The following is an 18,638-nucleotide window of genomic DNA, read 5'->3' as shown; positions in this document are numbered from 1 at the left end:
TTTTGTCAGCTGGCCTGTTGGTCTAGGGGTATGATTCCTGCTTTGGGTGCAGGAGGTCCCGGGTTCAAATCCCGGACAGGCCCTGCTTTTTGCTCAACATCAATAAATAAAATAATTTTATATGGAAATCCAAAGAATGCTAACTATGGACGTGAAAATGCTTAAAAATTGATTTTTTAACTTATTTGGGTAAAAGTGATAACCAAAAAAATTAATATTTCGATCAAATTTCCGCAAATTTCGTTCAAAATTTTTAATTGTTTGCAAAAATTTTTTACTGAAAAAAAACCAATGAATAATCGAGAAAAATTTAATATAGCGATATTAAATCTCCCATTTAAAAAACTGAAACCTCAAAATCGTTGATTTTCGCGCGAAATCAAATTAAGAAAATCGTTGACAGCCTTCCGATGATGCCAACCAAACAAAACTATATGTCTACTAATAAATATAAAATTCGGAAGATTGAGATCTATTGAAGGAAATTCAGTAAATAAAATATAAATTTATGTTTAAAATAAATCTTTTAATCTCAGTTTCAATCAGTTCTACTTTAAAATATAACAAGCTTTAATTATTTGTTTTAAATTAGTTTGGTGTCACTGGTGAGTGCGGATTTCGCGACTCGCGGCAGGAAAAATGGCGTCGGACCCAAATGCCAAGCACCGCATGCAAACCTTCAAAAACAAAGGCAAAGATCAAGATGTAAGTGTGATTTTAGGGTTCGAATAGAAAGTCGAGGGTCGGGTTCAAGCGATGAGATCAAAGCTGGGCGGCGTCGCGCGTTCAGCGCCGTGCTACGCTGTGCCGAATTGGGCGCCGCGAACACGCTTTCGTCGCCCATCGACCGTTCGAGAGGCCTAGCAACCCTTGTGACTCTTGAATTCAACCCTGTAGGGTGGTTTTAGTAGTCAGGGATGCCCCCTTTCAATTGCTCGAGGCGAGGATTAGTTTGAAAAGTGGAATTCTCCAATGGTCCATCCGCGCCTCGGCTCGGATCGGGACTCGACTTATGAGTCACAAGTGCGCTGACATTTCAATTCAATGGCATGTTACATTTTTTTTCAGGAAATGCGACGTAGGAGAAATGAGGTGACGGTGGAGTTGCGCAAGAACAAAAGAGAGGAGACACTGCAGAAGAGGCGAAATGTCCCTCAAGTCGAGTCTGGTGGGTCATCGAGCAAATATTAAAAAATTTGAAATTCTTCCTTAAGAAATTTCGTCAGACTTTAAATTGCAAATTTGATTGATTTTTCCTTCATTTCCCGCAGACGAGGAAGAACCCAATGCAAATGGACTGGCAAACCTCGAAAGTCTGGTTCAGCAAGCAGCGAGCTCTGACCCGGCGGTGCAGCTGGCTGCTGTGCAGTCGGCGCGCAAGCTGCTCTCTTCAGATCGTAACCCACCCATTGACGCACTTATACAGTCAGGCATCCTACCCATTTTGGTGCACTGTCTGCAGAACACAGAAAACCCTTCCCTGCAATTCGAGGCGGCGTGGGCGCTGACCAACATCGCCTCAGGCACCTCCGCCCAGGTCTGTATTTCTGCCTGCAAATAATGAAACTAATCATTTTTACCAATTTCAAATCATTTAAAAAAATTTATAACATGAAATTTGAGGGAGGGAATTCAAAGAAATTCTTGTTTTCAAAGAAAGTGAAAAAACAAAAAAGAACAAGTTATTTTCAAAGATTCTGGCCAAGTAAACCATATTTTCTCGTTCAAATTCACAAGGAGGCGTCAAAAATTCATATTGGACACAATTAATTTTTCAATTTCATTTTTATTACAAAATTCATACACTCTTTAGGTACTATACACATACATTTCAAGGTTGAAATTATGAAAGCTAAAAATCAAATAACAAGTTTGCTGCGCAGACTTATATTGCTACTTTGGCATAAAAATGGCCAATCTTCTGAAAATCAAACATAATTTTACTATGGTTTATATTGAGAAGTAGTTGTTGGAAATAATAATTAAATTTTTGCTATATCATTGAGAAATAATTCATTTTTCCATGGAAGGAGTGACATATTGTTTGAAATTAGCTTTTGATGATAAAGTTGAATTAAAAGAAGAATTATTAATCTAACTCTTTTAAACCTTTTAAATTCAATGCAAAATTTTTAAAACATTGTTTATTGCTCTGATTCGCAGACACACGCTGTGGTAAATGCAGGCGCAGTGCCACTGTTCCTGCAGCTCCTGTGCTCGTCTCACCCGAACGTGTGCGAGCAGGCCGTGTGGGCTTTGGGCAACATCATCGGCGACGGCCCCCGCCTGCGTGACTTTGTGATCAGCCAGGGTGTGGTGGCGCCGCTGCTCAACTTCATCAAGCCCGAGATCCCACTCTCGTTCCTGCGCAACGTCACCTGGGTGCTGGTCAACTTGTGCCGCAACAAGGACCCGCCTCCCCCAGTGGCCACGATCCGCGAGATGCTGCCCGCCCTTGGCATGCTGATCCACCACTCAGACACATCCGTGCTCGTCGACACTGTCTGGGCGCTCAGCTACCTCACTGACGGTGGCAATGAGCAGATACAGATGGTCATTGACTCTGGCGTAGTGCCCAAGCTAATACCACTGCTCTCGCACAAGGAGGTCAAAGTGCAGACCGCCGCCCTTCGCGCAGTTGGCAACATCGTCACTGGCACCGATGATCAAACTCAGGTAACTCATTTTGTCAAACAATTTTGAAATATAAAATTTTTAAAAGGCATAAAAATAATGGCACATCAATTCCTACTAAATTCACAACTAAAATTATCATCTTTACTTTCATGTGTTCCGACTTAAGTTGTAGTAATTAAAATTTAATGTGTCGTTCTTTTCCTAAAAAAAATTTTTAATTTATATTTCTAAAAGAAACAGTTATAAATTTTAAATTATACAAAATAGCCAAAAAATACCCAATCATTTGAGTTGTAAAATAAGTTCAGATTCACTTTCTCTACAATTATTAAATTTTAGCCCTTTTTTGTCTTCAGGTGGTGCTGAACTGCGGAGCTCTGGGACACTTCCCTGCCCTGCTGCAGCACCAGAAAGAGAAGATCTGCAAGGAGGCCGTCTGGTTCCTCAGCAACATCACAGCCGGCAACCAACGACAAGTGCAGGCCGTCATTGACGCTCAGCTTGTACCACTCATCATCTCAAACTTGAGTCGTGGCGAGTTCCAGACCCAGAAGGAGGCTGCTTGGGCTATTTCCAACCTGACCATATCCGGCACCAAAGAACAGGTGGCAAGTTGATTTCACTGAGTTCTTATAAAATAAAATATAACAGTTTCACTATCATTTTTATTAAATTGGATTAATGTGGCTTTAGGTCGGAGTGCTCGTGAAGGAGGGTGTCATTCCGCCGCTGTGTGCACTGCTCAACTGCAAAGACTCGCAGGTGATCCAGGTGGTGCTCGACGGCATTCACAACATGCTCAAGATGGCCACCGAACCGGGCGCAGTGGACGCGCTGGCCAGCTTGATTGAGGAGTGCGGTGGTCTCGACAAGATCGAGGCCCTGCAGAACCACGAGAACCCTGAGATCTACAAACTGACCTACGAGATCATCGAGCAATACTTCAATGACGAGGTCAATTTCTATTATAAAATATGTTTGTCTATTGTATTTCCATTGATATTATTTTGACATTATTAATTTAAAGATAATAACAAGACTTCTTTGTTAACTTTTTTACCAATAAAAAGTTAATGTCAATTTTTTTATACTAACAATTTTATTTAAACTTTGCAGGGAGAGGAGGATGCTAATTTGGCACCACAGACGGGTGACGCTGGCTTCCACTTTGAGGCCAACTCAAGCGTGCCGAACGAGGGCTTCAAGTTTTGATGCAGCCTGCCGTGGCTCGCGTGAGAGATTCCACACGATTCCACCAGATGAACAGCAGAGCCCCAGATTGATTTGCAAGAAAGACGGTGAATATTAGAGAGGGAGAACCTGACGATGAGAGTAAATGCTGCGCTCTATAGTTTAAACACACACACTACTGCTTCTTGTTAGTTCGTTCGCGTTTATCAATTAATTGTCAGTAAGTACGTCTCTTTATTTTTTTCTTTTAAGTTACACTCGGAAGCATAAACAAAATATAAAACCAACAAACAGACATGCAGAACAGCTTTGTATTTGTAAGTAATAAAAATCATGTGAATGGACTCAGCCTTCATCAAATAAAATTAATTATTTATTAATTTACAACACTGAAGTTTACCTTAACTGCATAAAAAATTATTTCATAAAAGAACATCAATTTCGATAATGAAATTGTGAGAAGAAATCTGGGATAAAGAACTTACAAGAAAACAGGAATAAAATAAATTCCTTCAAATTAAATTAAGTCTGCAATGTAAACGAAGTAACAGTTGCTATGATAAGAACACGAATTCCTTGGCTTTTCAAGTTTTTCAAGTAAAAATAAAAAAAATTAATGATGCATTGAAAAGTAAAAGAAAAGCAGGGATAGTAATAAGGAAAAAGAAAACCCATAAGTTTACGTGGAACTTCAAGTTTTTCACATCCAGAATCCAATATTTCGCAAGATTTGGCCACACATCATAATTTTTGTAATTTTACGATTTGTTTTGCGGTCAAACATGTCCAGCTTTACGGTCTGCTTTGGTCACCCTCGACCTCGCTGACCCGGCGCAGATGCGTCTGAATGTGGCCGAATGCATCCCCGGAGACCCGCATACAAACTGACCAACGCCTCCCTCTGATAATTGTTGCCTTTGTCTCGTTGGAAGCGGTCAGAAGTGCGTCGTTTGTCGTTTGATCGCTTCTTTTGTTCTTTCCCCCACTTGCGGCAGTCAAGTGCCACGGAAGAGAATAACATTGAATAATTTTATCGTTTGCTTTTAAAGTGACAAAATTGAATGAATTGAAAGGAACTGCAAAAATTTTAATAATAAATCCTGGATTTTGCCTAATTTTTTTCATTATTACAATCGAATTAGTTCAATTTTTATCATTTTCATATAAGAAAAACTTGAGAATTTAGGATTTCATAGTTTTAATTTATAAAATAAATTTGTTTCAATTTAAATGAAATATTTTAAATTGGATATGCAATACAGTTTATTTATTTTTTTTTTATTCTCGCGTTTGAAAAATTATTTTCCTTCTATGTCTCCCTATATAAAAATCTGCATAAGCACATGAATATGGCATCAGTAAATAATTCCCACTTATCGGCCTTTTTGTATCTTTCACTTATTCATCCAATTATCGACATCTGCGTTTTATGCAACCAACAATAAAATATTAAAAGGGTGGTTTTGTGTCGAAAAAGGGTTTCGTTGTGAGTAAATATTTGGCTCCCGCGAGACAACCCTTCTTTTTATTTTGATCCCTTTTTTATTCACTCTGCCGCTTTTTGCAGCCGATCGTCGATTTTTCACTGGCCAATTTGAATCGATCAGACCGCAAAGGGGTGATCGAGACGGACCAGGGAAAGGGGTGCCAAATGAAGCGCGTCCGACGATCGTAAAATGCAACCGGCGGCGAGAGATGCAAATAAAGGCCACCTGCCAGAAAAAATGACTTTCGGCGGCATGCACATCACAGATGGCCATTCTATATTTTTGCATCTCGAGTGCGTCCAAATCCACTTGAAAAGAAAAACGAAAATATGAAAAAGCAAGTGGCTGACCAGACAAGATAAATAATAAAATAAAAATAATTAAACATATATAAATCCCTTCGGAATTGTTTTTTAATTGCTAGTCTGTACGCCTGCAGAAGTTGAGAGCTATGCAACTGGCACGACTTTGGCGACAAAATAAAAAAAAAGCGATTCGACTCGCTGAAAATGAATTTATTCATTTCTCTTTTATAAACACAATCGTAGATAAATTAGCGACGACAGCTGTCAGTCACTTTATAAAAAGTTGTTTCCATTTCAACAGTGGGAGAAACACAGAATTGATTGCGGTCACGCCCGTCTCGCCGATTAGATTCAAATGAAAAATTAGCCCTCCAAGTCTCGCCAGAGCAACTTTTTTTATTCCAAATTTACTCTTATCGCCGGACGTGGATATAAAGTCATTAAGAATGTATCTTTTAACGCAGATGGCACACGCTTTTTGCATTTACAAGAGCAAAATTCACGCCTCATAAAAATTAACGACCGTGTTTTCATTTTTTTTTCTCACTAAAAATCAAATTTTTATTACATTTATCTGTTTGCGTAAAAAAGCTTTTTGTGGAAAAAGGGCCGCGGTGTGTAAATTTATTTAGCAGCGGCAGATGGGTGGGATTTGGGGGCGAGTGGGGGTGCGACCGCGTGCGGACACGCGTTCCCACGCGACCCGCACGCGCCGAGAGAGATATTGAAAAAGATCATCTCGCGCAGAAACCTACACCTGTCGCTCCTCTCACTTTGAATATTGTTTGCAAAAAAACTTTAAAGCTTTTAATCAAGACAGATAAATGTTAGTTTTTATCTCTAAAATCTAAAATATAATTTATTTATATATAATTTACATAAATAATAACTCTCGGTAACTTTCAATTTTTAATCTTATAACATTATGCTATATATTTTTGTATCCCTGCAAGTTTTCTTTGATCCTCGTCGGTTTCTTGTTTTTTATAAAAAGCTTTAAAATAAAAAGAAATAAAGGAAGTGCTGAAAATTTAGAATCATTTTTCTAAATTTTCTGATTCTAAATTTTCAGTTGCGTGACAATGCATTGCTTGTTGGCGAATATGGCGGAAATTGCTCGGTCAGTAATCTGGGGATTGATATTCAGGCAGGAAAACTAATATCAAACGGAACGGATGTATTCAATTTTGGCTAGTGAGATTACATTTGTATTGAGCTCATATTTTTTAGCAGGGGGTGTAAATCGAGACATATAAAAGTGATGCAATTTGTTTTCTGGAGTCATTCTCAAATTGTCACATATTGAGGCAAGATGAGCAAATTTGACAACAAAAAGCAGGCGATCTGGTTGTTGCTGGGCTTTGCCGCCGTCTTCAACTGGGTCATCGCAGATGGCCAGAGTATCGAGTACACTATCAAGGTAAGATTTGTGCGAGAGAAGTAAATAATATTAAAAATTTTCGTTTTTTAATTTAATATGTCAATCAATGAAAGTTAAAATCCCCAAAGAAATGTAGACGGTCCAAATTTTGCTATAAATTAATAAACGATATCATTTTTTGAATAGAATGAATTGGAAATATATATAGAATGCAATATTATATTATCATGCTAGAAAACTTGTCGCCATATTTTAACAATTTTTTCAATAATCAAATAATTATTTGCAAATCTGAAACTATTGGTATCAGTGCACTAACGGCGTTTTAATTTTTTTTCATAAAAACAAGAATCAATTTAAACTAGTTTTTCCTTTTTGAAAGTATGCTAGTGATCGGGCGGCGCTGCAACAGATCGCAGATGAGATGAAGGAATTGATCCAAATATCCGACCAGCGCCGCGAGCAAGAGGTGTGCGAGTTTTTTCTCTCCAATAATTGAAACAAGACCATTGAATTGGTTTCTTTTAAATGCAGGCTAAGGAAAACTCAAGACTGCGCAGCACCGACGGCCGCGCGCAGGTTGCTAATTTACTAAAAATATAACCGTCAATCATTTCCTAAAAAATGAGATTTGAATTAAAAGGCAATCGAATTTGAGGGACTTGGAGGAGTGTCGCAGATACAGGTGACCAGGATGATGTGGCAGGTGGTCAACGCAACCTGGCAGAGACAGGAGCAGTTGGAGAAACGACTGCAAAAGGTCATTTAAACTGTTCCTATTGCTTTGTTTTGCAGAGTATGAAAAAATTATCTTTTAGGTTTTGACTTGGGGGAAAAAGTTACTGGACGAGTCAGGGCAGGACTATAGCAGATTTCCAGCATATTCTTAACTTTTTGCCTGAATGACTTAATTAATTGAATGATGTACATATTTTTTTATTGTGTGTTCTATGTACATATTTTTTAATAATCTTTATTTAATTCAGTAATTGATAAAATAGTTTTGGGATAAATAGGATGTATTTTAAATTATTTTAGACTCAAAATATTTTCAGCCCAACGAAAGTTTTAAAAGTTCTAGTTCGCGGACGGTTTCCATAATTGTCCTATATTCCTCATGTGAATGGTTTTTGTTCATTTTTTACTCAGCTTTGGCCTTCTAGTCGGTAATTTTTTTGTGGCCTTGAACCTTGAACCTTGAAGAGCTATTTTGATTTTATAATACATATTGTATATATTAAACTAGCATTTTTTTATATATAATTAAAGGACACGGAAAGGGAATTAAAATGTTCCAGTGATATCAAAACGTTGCAACAGCAAGTTTTTAATTTGACCAACAGGACTGAAGAATTGGAATTGCAAAATCAAGAGGTAAAAACGGCCAAAATATTAATTTATAGTATTATTATTAGTGCGGAAACAGTTGTTCTAATATTTGCAAACTACTTAATGTATTAAATTTTACTGATAAATTTGCTTATTTTAGATGAAAATTGTGTTTATTGATCTATCACATCACAAAGGCAATTGCTGCCCATAACGGGATATATCATTTATGCATTCAAAATTATACAAATTTAATATTTTAAATTAGATTTAAATCGTAACGTTTGAATGAATTAATATTATTTTTATCTAATTTACTTTTCTTTAAAAATTTAAGGATTTGGAAAGGGACGAAAAGTGTTCCAGCGAGATTGGAGCGTTGCAACAACAAGTTTCGACATTGATCAAAGAGCACGAAGAATTTAAACTGAGGAATCAAGAAGTAAGAATATGATATATTATGCACTATTTTTTAATGAATCGTCAAATAAGTTCAAATATCAGTGAACCACTTTTTACCAATAATTGGATTCCCATACAACCATATTAGTGAATTTATGCAGCTTTCTTTGTAAAATAAAAATACATAAAACTTTTTTTATTGAAATTATTGGGGGGGGGGGGGGGATATTATATTCAGCAATCTTCAAGGGATAACCATATTAAAAGTAATACTGGGAGGACTACTGAATGGAATATCGCCCTTTATTATTTAGAGAGAGAATTTTCTTTTTAAATAATCCTGATGAAAATATATTTTCAGTAAGTTTATTGCAGATCTAATTTAATTATATAATGATTGAGTTGCAGCAGGAGAATTTACACGAGACAAATCAAAGGCTGTTAGAATTGCCTAAAACCACTGAACAGGTTGGAAACTATCAATATGCAGATTGATAATAATACGATATATATCCAATTTAGGAAACACAAAATGATACCAGCGTCAACTGCACCTTGGCGCGTAATTAATTTATAAATTTGCATAAATTATGACCTTTTTATGATAATTCCTACAGCCAGAAGTTTATAATTAATTTTTGCAGGTTCAACGAAGCTTAAGACGATTTCAAACGGGAAAAAATACTTCTTTTCTAATCCATCTGCAGTATGTGGTTTTACCTTCCAATTATTATTTTTATTTATATCCAGAAATAGACCGTCTGGACCGATGCAAACGATTGGTGCGAAAACAGGGGTCTTCACCTAGCCACCTTGAAAAACCAAACTGATTTAGACGCGGTGCACCAGAGAGCAAAGAATATTTCATGTAATTCTATTAAGATGAGGCACACCGATTTTGATGAAAGTTGGTATGCAACTTGCACTTACCCTTGGGTGTTCTGGAATGGCTATAAAAAGTTGCCCAATTTCACAGGAGTTGGTAGTTTCCATTTAAACTCACGTTAAAAATGATCAAATGTAGGCAACAAAAGAGTCCGCTGTGTATATATGTTGCCTACTTCCGATTTCTCCAATAATGTAATTCAAATTACATGGAGTTTAAATGGAAAAAATTAAACAAGGAAAATTGGGCAAAACGTCATGGCCGTTCTGGGGTACCAATGGGTAGTAGAAGTTTTAAACCGATTTTCATCAAAATCGGGGTGTCTCGGGGTGTCTCATCTCAAAACCACTACTTGTTTAGTATTCGGAGAGTTGAATTAAAAGGTGTTTTTAATTTTTATTCAAGCTTTATTCTCATGGTGGGTGTCAGCGAGAAACGAGGGGTCTGATGATGAACCAGACTACCGCTGGCGTGACGGCTCAAAGGTGGAGGACGATTTGTTGGCATTAAACAGCAACAAGACTTCAGGCTGCTTCGGAATAAATACTAAGCATAATAGAAGCCTGTACCCAGTGGATTGTAATGTCAACTTGTATTTTATCTGCGAATTGCCGATTGAATGTTACTAACTAACCACTAGCTGAAGTGGCTGAACTCGGCAATAGCTGTTTTCGCACAATTATGTTTACTTTCATTTAACAACATTTGCCATGTCACACTGTATTTACTTCTTAATAGCGTGAATAATATTTTATTTTTCCTTAATAATAAACACAAATATAATAAATTTAATTTTGCAATCGCCCTTGTTTAATTCGATCGAAAAGCACATGTTACAAAAATGCGTAAATTAATAGCATTTTCTTACTTCAATTAAAATTCATATTGTCTTTAATTGTATATTGGATGGAGTGGAGTCTACGATATAAAAATAAACGTTTTTGATTTTAAATTATTTCAATTTAGTTTGATTACATAATCTTTATAAATACGGAACTAAAAAGTATGTGTGTGCGTTATATTATTATTATTATAAAAGTACACATTTATACAATATTTTAACTTTTATTGTAAATTTTCAGCCATTGAATATTTTATTTGGTTTGATAATGATATTTATTGACTCAATGAGTATTTTGACGTGCACAAGTGTGAAAAATAATTGTACAGAAATCGCATTTTCTTCATTATTGCTTATTAAAAAAATGAATTCGAATTTCACTCTACCGGGGGAGAGAAGTTTTATTCACTAATCAAAATCTCATTTATGCTGATTAACCTTAAGCTAAAGGAGCAAGAATTAAATTATGGCGTATAATCAAAAAATATCATTGAGATCAATCATCAAAATTTAATTTAATTTGAGCTATATTATTGGCAGTGATGTTGTTTTAAATTAGTAAATGAAAAATGTTAAAAAATTATATTATGAAAGGCGCTGCTTTTTTGTTGAAATTTCTGTAAAATAATTTTGTGTAAATATATTTATACTTTTGGTGTATGATAAATGAAACATTTTTATTACAATAACCTAATTATCTCTATTAACTACGATCATCCTTTTTCATATCATCAGTCGTATTTGAAGCCACGTGTCAGACCCTCAATCATATAAAAAAAAACATTGCGCGCATCAAAGTCTCTGTTCTATGACGTGCGAAACGAGAGAGCACAATTGAATCAAAGAACTATAAAACAAATTATGCCACTGACATGACACAGAGTTAAAAGCGTGGGAGCCAATTCAATTGATCACCCCTATCAAACCCCTATTACCCCTCCATCCCCGGCTGCTCGCACCGAGTCGCTGAGGGTGCCTCTTGTTGGAAGGGGTGGAATCAATGTCAGTGCACCTCGTGCGATCAAAGAGGAAAGACGTGAATTCGAAAAGCTCGTAAAGTGAAAATCATGGAACACAACAGCGACTTGCACACCGGCGCCTCTGTCTCAACTATACGAAAGTGGATTTTGGTAAGAATGAATAATAAATTCCAATTAGAATTAATTTTTTTTAACTATTAAATATCTGACCTAATTTAAAGGATATCTTTTGACTTTCATAAATATTTATATAAATTTAACTCAAAATTAATAGTTTATTTTGGCCTTTTTGCAGACTTTCCTGCGACGTCTCCGCGTCAGAAACACCGATCCACTGGAAGAGGCCATTTGGGCTGAGTTGGTTCTTCGGGAGGGACGGAGGCCGATGGCCACTTCAAACAGGGTGGCGGCCACTGCGAGTTGCGCCACACTCGTCTCTTGGCTGGAGCAGGACGACAACTTGCTGAACGAGCGCATCGAGATGAAAATGGCAACAGTACTCTGAATTGTATAATTTTTTTTCGCAAATTGCTCGCCTTCTCCTTTTAAAAGAAAAATGCTGTGATTCTTCGAAAATACTCCAAACCTACTATTCGTCGATACGAGTCTTATAAAACACCATAATTTGTGAAATTTATATATTATATTATGAAAAATTGTACAAATCCCAAAATTATTTATAAAATTATAGAAGTGATAATTTTAAATAAAAAACCGAAATAATTATATGAATATCTGTTTTTATAATTCAACACCTTAATAACAAAATAATTAATTAAATTTCGAACAAAGAACAGATTATGTGGAAAAACATCCCACGGCCGTGAATGAATGGAGGTGCTCGATGATCACACAGGGGTGGTGTTTTCCGTCAAAGAGCAAACAGGGGAGGGAGGGGTCTGTCTATCTCGATTGCTGGTTATTTTATTGCGCGCTGTTCTCTCTGCTCTGCTCTGCACACAGGAGGACAAAAGGGGTTGCTTAATGCGTGCGGAGTAGTGTGGCCGTGGGAAAGCGGTCGTCGGCAAACTCTCACCCGCCGCGCGAGCAGCGCAATAGACTATTATTGCATACGTGCAACACCCCCGCACCCTGTTCCCACCCCCTGCTAATTGACCTGTTAATCCGACACAATAAAATATAGAATTGACCAAAAATAGATTTTTAATAATAATTTATTCCCCAAATTTCTCTATTTGAGCAATATTGAAAATTTTAAATCAATGCAATAATAACTATAGGTTGTATGGTGTATATGATTTAATAGCGTTCTTATTTAATGTTGTATTATTTTACTATAAAAAAAACTAGCGATAATGGTGATAAATCGTATTTTATGATAATTAACATGAGGCTGGCGGATCCTCGATTCTGAAAAAAAACTTCAGTCACCGCCCGAGCTATATGCGCACTTTATGGGAGAAGTAAGCGATGTTTGCCGCCACTATATTTCTCACCCTGCCAGTATTTTAGTGATTCTCGCCTTTTGTGTCCACTTATTAAATTTAATGCTATAAATTTTTTTTTAAATTTATAATATTTTTCAATTTCTTTAGCACACGCGTTGAAATCCCTATGGAATCCCCACGTTGTCAAAGAGTACATTTGTCGCGACGTGTGTTCTAATTTGATTGATTGATCGGCGGCAACTGGATTTTGATTCAATTTCGCGATTGTGCCGCGTCAGCGCACTGTCGATTTACTATAAGCAATTCTTTAGTCTGATTCTGATTGCCATATGATTGATTTGAAAAAGTTTCGAAATAAATTCGATTAATGAAGTGGTACGAAAATACATCGTCACACTCCAACTCTCTGAGCAACACTTGGTATACTCATTCCGCTTTAATTTGCAACCATTGTTTCCTTTTTAGCAGCAGGGGTCGTGGAGTTTCAAAGTTTAATCTGCAAGGCTTGTTTCAGAATGTTCTCTTTTCACTGCAATAACCAGTTTTTGTGTTGTGCAAACTTTTTCCGTTGGCTGTTGGCTTTCAACTCAAAAGATAACAAAAGAGGCAGATTCGTCGTTAAAAAAAATCGTAAATCTCTCGAAATCTGTATTCAAATTTTCTTCCCTACTGACCAACTATACAATAGACCGTAGGGGAAATTTCTTAAAAAATATATATTAGTAATAATGATGAATAACCGTTTTTTTTGCTGTACTTTTAGTCATATTTCTAAAAATATTGAAACTATTTAAATATAACTCAAAATATCTCCAAAATAGTGAATAAATTTTGATGTTTCTGCAGTAAAAATAATACTTGTAGAATTTAAGTATGAATTTAAAGCTATGCAAGATCTTGACACGCGCGTCCAGCAGGTTGCCTATTTTCAAACAAAATAACGTAAAAAAAGCTACTGAAATTGATTATGTTTTTTTATCAGCGATATTTTTTTATCTTCAGTGCATCTAATTTATTATTATTTAGGGTTTTTTACAACATATTCTAATTGGGGTAAGAGAGTTTAAGAAAATACGTGTAAAAAAATTAATTTTCATATAGTTTTATTTCCCAATTTACTCAGGCATTTCTTACATGCTACATCCTCATAGATAGTAAAATTATTATGTACAATTTCGGCGCTTTTCTGCACCTTACAAGCCTCGATTATTAATTTTAATCACTAATGACAACACAATTATTAAAAAAGTGTAGAATACATTTTTCCTACCAATGGCACTTTGTGTGTGTGTGTTCAAAATTAATTAATTAATAATAGTCCACATTTGCATCAAAAAAGGCACGAGATAGAAACTCGCCGGGAAGGTGGAGAGGCGCTGACTAGAGAAAGGAACGCTCGTCTGGCAACAACAAGAGGCACCGTTTGTGACTTTTACAAAAATTTCAATGACTGGTCAATACGCGAGTTCTGCTCCCCAAGGCCTGTAAGGTTTAGCCGACGGGGGTGGAGGACCTTGCGAAGGGTGGTAGGATTGCGGGGCGTTGCCTGGTGGCGGCTGCGACATCGGCGGTGGCTGGTAAAAGTGCTCGGGGCCCCCAGGGGGTGCGTAGAGGGGCTCGGGGGGCGCGAAGGCCGACGGGGTGCCGGGCCAAACGGCGGCCGCCTGTTTTGAGGCCATCTCGCGTTGCGCCGCAAAACATTGCAGGTGCGAGAGGAGACGCAGTCGCAGGGGGTCTTCCAGGGCCATTCCTTCGACGCTGACCAGATAACGAGCCACCTCGGCGGCGCACTCGCGAAAACCGAGACCGCGGTAGTCCATTGACACGCGTTCCTCGCCAACTCCACTGCCACCTAAAAACATAAAAGAGAGAAAAAAGTTAGACCAAATTAAAAAATTGAAATTATAATTGAATTCATTGAATTAATTTTATAAAAATATTAATCATCATCAAATATTAATCAATATTCTTTTTTACAAGAAATAAAATATTTCATTTCAATTTTTAAATTATATATGATTAGAAAAAAATTTATTGTAAACTTTTATTTAATAAAATGACAGAAAGCACTTCTAAAAACATGATAAATGTAAAAAAATGCCCTCTTTTTAACTCATTCAGAGAGTTTGAATGAAACTTTTTACGCCAAAACAGGTAGAATATCAACAAAAAGACTCAAAGACACGCGTACAATTTCCAAAACACGGGAAGTTCAATGAATGAAGCAGCCACCAATTTTTTTGTCACCGATTTTCAACATGAATGACTGCTTTTTGTAATAAATGATGTTGTGTGTGTGAGAGCGAGTATAAAAAAAGGTGCGTGCGTGATCGCCTTTTAATCAAGGGGATCAGCTGAGCATAGGGAAGAGAACAGCTAGGGCAAGGGGAGGCTGAGACTCGCGCGGTCACCGTGGGAGAATCGCAGCCACAGCTGCCGCGCCGACTTCGCAACCCTTTCCCTCTTACGAGTTTTTTGTTATCTCTGATCAAATCATGGAAGGAAATGGGCAAGTGGCTCAATTAAGTTTTTCTACTGCTTTTTGTGAATGAGTTTTTTAGTGTAATTTTAAAAAACCAGTTTGAAAAAACCAGAATTAAGAAATAAAGGATCAAGTCAAATCAATTTCAATGAAATTTCAAAAGTTAAACTTTATTAAAAAATAAAATATAATAAATAAAAATTTAACGCTAATTTTTTTAATACTGACCTTTGGCGTGGACGTTCTTGAGGTGTTCAACTGTGAGTTGAAGAATTTCAGCCTTTTCCAATTTAGCAGAGCCCTGCTTTTCGAAGGCAGAGGGCACGAGGCGGCGCAGCTCAGCCAAAGAATTGTTGATGCGGTCACGGCGCCGCTTTTCGATGACGCCGCGCCGCCGTTTGCGAGTCATCGTCTCGCAGGAACTGGAGCCGCTGCTGCCCTCGGTCGGTGACTGGCACCTGATTAGAAGAACAAAAAAATCACCAAATCAGTCCGTGAGAAAAAGCGAGCAAAAATATAATATATTATAATAATATAGGAGGGACCGTGGGAGCCTTTCGATGAAAATAAGCAATGAGCGGCGGGGGAGGGAAAGTGAAACAATATTGTAATGGAGATAGGGGGTGGCTGATTCAACGAGATGAGCTCTGATAAAGGGGTTCGGGCAGGTCAGTGTAACTTGGTATTAAAAGTGAAAAGGGAAGGGATCTGCACCGACCAGCAATCTATCAAGTGGATTTAATTAAGCATCAACAAGTTGAAGAGACCCTTTAAAAATAGAAAAATAGTTTTTATTCTTTTTCCCTTTAATCTTAATATTTCGCTATGTACCTTAATTTCTATTGGAATAAGGAAAGTAAATATTAAACAAGAACAAAATTTATAAAAAAAAAAAAAATACTTGTTTTACGTAATAAAATAATACTGCATTACACAAATTAATAAAGAAAAGACGAACTAAAAAAATTGTAATTTTTAATACAAAACTATTGAAAAAAAACTTATTGTTAGATGTTCTAAAAAATGGTAAGCTTTTTTTTCTTCAAAATTACTATCAATAAGCTATTGTTAACAAAATAATTAAATAATACAATTAATTTGAAGAAAATAAATATTTTGATGAGAATTTGAGGGATTTTAATGACTGCAAAGTGAGGGATAAACTAATTTGAGAGAAAAGGCGGAAATTTGAAACAAAAATCATGCTACAGGTCTCAATTATTATGATATTTTTTAGGTTCATAGTGTAATTTGAAATTTTGTATTCACAGAAAATTCATTTGAAATAAAAATATGAAGAGACAAACATCCGAACAAGAGAATAAAATCAAATACAAACAAAAAATGTATAAAAATAAGTTAAATGCTCTGCTCAGAAGATTGATATTAAAATTTTTGAAAAATTTTAAGCGTGGCCAAAATATATACTAAGAAAAAAATTAATAAATTGGCAAGCAAAAATCTAGTAATTGGCAATGGATGATTAATTTTTTTTAGTAGAGAAGGGTGCGGAGTCCATAATATATTAAAAAGGATTAAAAAAAAATTTGGAATAGGAAATTTTACTCACAAGTCCTTGGAGTCGTTCTCCGAGAAAAGATCGTCGTCGCAGTCGCTGTCGCCAAGAGATCTGGCCGACGTCTGCGTCTGGTGGTGCTGTTGCTGCTGCTGTTGGTGGTGGTGGTGGGTGTGCGGAGGCGGCTGCCACGGATGCAGGTAGTTGGCCGGCGCCGCGGCCGGAGGCGGCGGCGGCGGCTGCTGGCTCTGGTAGAGCGACTGCTCGTTGCTGCTGATGACCACGCGCCACATCTTGATCGGCCGACGGCTGCACGTGCACTGAGCGCCGCTCGGCCGCCGTTCGGCCGCGTGCACGACACGCAAGGCCCACCCCTCAACCCCCGCCGGAGCGAACAACCACCCCCTGCGAGTGCAGAACACGAGAATCGCGCTTTCCCACGGCGAAAGTCCCCACTCTCCTCTTCTTGGACGGACACTTATTGTTATAATCGAGAGCCAACTTTTATGTTATCTTGTTTGAAATAAATGCAATTTCATTTGCACTCTGATTGCGACTGCGATGCAATTAGAGTGTAAATTCATATTTGAGGCGGGGTGTGTTAATTAACGCAGCTCAATGGAGGTCGTTAATCATGGAATGCAACACTGAAGAAAATTAATTTCAATTAAATTTGGGGCACAGTTCTCTGAACGTAATTTTATTTATTACACACAAAAACAAAATAAATGATGAAAAACATAAAACATTGAAAATAAACTGCAATTCGCTGCAATTAATAAAAATGTTTTGGGTTTGTTTCTATGATTAACAGTTTTTTCATCAATATAATTATTTATGACAATTATAACATTTAAATGTTATATTTAATTTACTATACATAATTATTGCACTCAAATAACTTTTGAAAGCAAGCAAGTTTTGGCAAGTTTGAAAGAGTTTTTTAGAATTTCTTTTTTAATGCCTATTTGATATTGAAGAAAATAAAATGATTCTAGCTAACAAGTACTTAAATTTAATCCGATTTAATCAATAATAAAAATTAAAGTTTAAGTAAATAACTATTAAAGGGAAATTTGATCCGCTCCTTTTCATAAAAAATCTATTTTGTAGTTTTGAGGTGGTAAACCATAAAATTAGTTTCCTTCAACACCCTTTTTCATTGACGCCACTTTTCCATTCATCTCTTGGCGCGTGTCTGTCGTACTTTCGGGGAGAAAACCCTCTTTTTCATCCCATCGTCGCGTGCCACCCATTTATGCACTCTCGATTTCACCGATTTATCGGAAAAACTGTTCCTCTTATATGAAACGCCGTTTTTCTCTAAAAATCACAACATCCGCGGCGCTCGGCAGGGGCTGAGGTGGAGTAAAAAACGTTCGAGGGGTGCGACTTGAACCCCTTTCACTGATGCCGCCGCTCAAGGTGTTTTTCTCGAAGGGGTGAAAAAGTAGCGAAAAGGGGTCGTCTTTTACTTCAGGCATTGTCTCGCAGCTGACCGAGGGGTGAAAAAGGATTGATGCAACAATTGTGATAAAGGAGATGGTGAATTATGTATTATTGCTGAAGGGGGTAGGAATTAAAAGAGTGCAAGGGGATGCGCGCAGTTCGATATTTTTTCTGTGACGCTCTGGATATCAAATAATGATGGGAACAAAAAAATAACAAGAAAAGGAAGTCTTCAGCTATTCTTTTTTTTTTTTTTTTTTTTTTTTTTGACAGACACACTGCTTTGGGAATGTATTATCCAGGAGTTATTGCAAATTTTTATTAGAAATGCTAGAACAGTTGT

General features: G+C 36.9%; 3 protein-coding genes and 1 non-coding gene across 8 annotated transcripts; 3 read left to right on the top strand and 1 right to left on the bottom strand.

Moving 5' to 3' along the window:
* The first annotated feature begins 11 nt into the window (after positions 1–11).
* On the top strand, positions 12–83 carry Trnap-ugg (transfer RNA proline (anticodon UGG)). The gene has a single exon. It is a non-coding gene; the product is annotated as a tRNA-Pro (tRNA).
* A 514-nt stretch (positions 84–597) lies between these two features.
* LOC132201148 (importin subunit alpha-3) lies at positions 598–4,215 on the top strand. Of its 2 annotated transcripts, none has more exons than XM_059627089.1 (7): positions 598–705; positions 1,069–1,168; positions 1,272–1,537; positions 2,164–2,676; positions 2,994–3,245; positions 3,331–3,591; positions 3,754–4,215. In XM_059627089.1, exons 1-7 carry the CDS (start codon positions 640–642, stop codon positions 3,847–3,849), a joined length of 1,554 nt encoding a protein of 517 aa, XP_059483072.1. In that variant the 5' UTR covers positions 598–639; the 3' UTR covers positions 3,850–4,215. The 2 variants fall into 2 exon arrangements, with proteins under 2 accessions (XP_059483072.1, XP_059483073.1); XM_059627090.1 differs by having other exon boundaries at positions 605–705; positions 2,994–3,242.
* A 2,666-nt stretch (positions 4,216–6,881) lies between these two features.
* On the top strand, positions 6,882–10,418 carry LOC132199732 (C-type lectin domain family 4 member M-like). 4 transcript variants are annotated; one of them, XM_059624678.1, is made up of 11 exons: positions 6,882–7,040; positions 7,384–7,470; positions 7,536–7,580; positions 7,645–7,761; positions 8,271–8,375; positions 8,668–8,772; positions 9,141–9,200; positions 9,255–9,294; positions 9,377–9,438; positions 9,489–9,600; positions 10,024–10,418. In XM_059624678.1, the coding sequence occupies exons 1-11, from the start codon at positions 6,933–6,935 to the stop codon at positions 10,245–10,247; spliced, it is 1,065 nt and encodes a 354-aa protein (XP_059480661.1). In that variant the 5' UTR covers positions 6,882–6,932; the 3' UTR covers positions 10,248–10,418. The 4 variants fall into 4 exon arrangements, 2 of the variants coding, with proteins under 2 accessions (XP_059480661.1, XP_059480659.1); XM_059624676.1 differs by having other exon boundaries at positions 9,135–9,200; XR_009442124.1 differs by lacking the exon at positions 9,255–9,294 and having other exon boundaries at positions 10,024–10,164.
* A 3,709-nt stretch (positions 10,419–14,127) lies between these two features.
* Positions 14,128–17,139, bottom strand: LOC132201849 (hairy/enhancer-of-split related with YRPW motif protein-like). Its single transcript, XM_059628365.1, has 3 exons — positions 16,901–17,139; positions 15,559–15,788; positions 14,128–14,700 (listed from the first exon to the last, which is right to left on the bottom strand). The coding sequence occupies exons 1-3, from the start codon at positions 17,137–17,139 to the stop codon at positions 14,303–14,305; spliced, it is 867 nt and encodes a 288-aa protein (XP_059484348.1). The 3' UTR covers positions 14,128–14,302.
* Positions 17,140–18,638: the final 1,499 nt, after the last annotated feature.

The sequence above is a fragment of the Neocloeon triangulifer genome, unplaced genomic scaffold, assembly GCF_031216515.1.
Source record: "Neocloeon triangulifer isolate White Clay Creek 2 clone unplaced genomic scaffold, ASM3121651v1 ptg000014l, whole genome shotgun sequence".
Taxonomy (NCBI): domain Eukaryota; kingdom Metazoa; phylum Arthropoda; class Insecta; order Ephemeroptera; family Baetidae; genus Neocloeon; species Neocloeon triangulifer.
The sequence above is the reverse complement of the archived record's forward strand: the minus strand, read 5'-3'. Positions and strand labels throughout refer to the sequence as shown.

What these genes read in the sequence shown, in the direction of transcription:
- LOC132201148 (XM_059627089.1), top strand. Translation starts at nt 640, where the DNA reads ATGGCGTCGGACCCAAATGCCAAGCACCGCATGCAAACCTTCAAAAAC. An exon ending in ACAAAGGCAAAGATCAAGAT is followed by an intron (nt 706 to 1,068) that starts GTAAGTGTGATT and finishes ATTTTTTTTCAG; the next exon opens with GAAATGCGACGTAGGAGAAA. An exon ending in TGTCCCTCAAGTCGAGTCTG is followed by an intron (nt 1,169 to 1,271) that starts GTGGGTCATCGA and finishes CATTTCCCGCAG; the next exon opens with ACGAGGAAGAACCCAATGCA.
- LOC132199732 (XM_059624676.1), top strand. Translation starts at nt 6,933, where the DNA reads ATGAGCAAATTTGACAACAAAAAGCAGGCGATCTGGTTGTTGCTGGGC. An exon ending in ACCAGCGCCGCGAGCAAGAG is followed by an intron (nt 7,471 to 7,535) that starts GTGTGCGAGTTT and finishes TTTTAAATGCAG; the next exon opens with GCTAAGGAAAACTCAAGACT. An exon ending in TGCCTAAAACCACTGAACAG is followed by an intron (nt 9,201 to 9,254) that starts GTTGGAAACTAT and finishes TATCCAATTTAG; the next exon opens with GAAACACAAAATGATACCAG.
- LOC132201849 (XM_059628365.1), bottom strand. Translation starts at nt 17,139, where the DNA reads ATGTGGCGCGTGGTCATCAGCAGCAACGAGCAGTCGCTCTACCAGAGC. An exon ending in GAGAACGACTCCAAGGACTT is followed by an intron (nt 15,789 to 16,900) that starts GTGAGTAAAATT and finishes TCTTCTAATCAG; the next exon opens with GTGCCAGTCACCGACCGAGG. An exon ending in CAAGAACGTCCACGCCAAAG is followed by an intron (nt 14,701 to 15,558) that starts GTCAGTATTAAA and finishes TTATGTTTTTAG; the next exon opens with GTGGCAGTGGAGTTGGCGAG.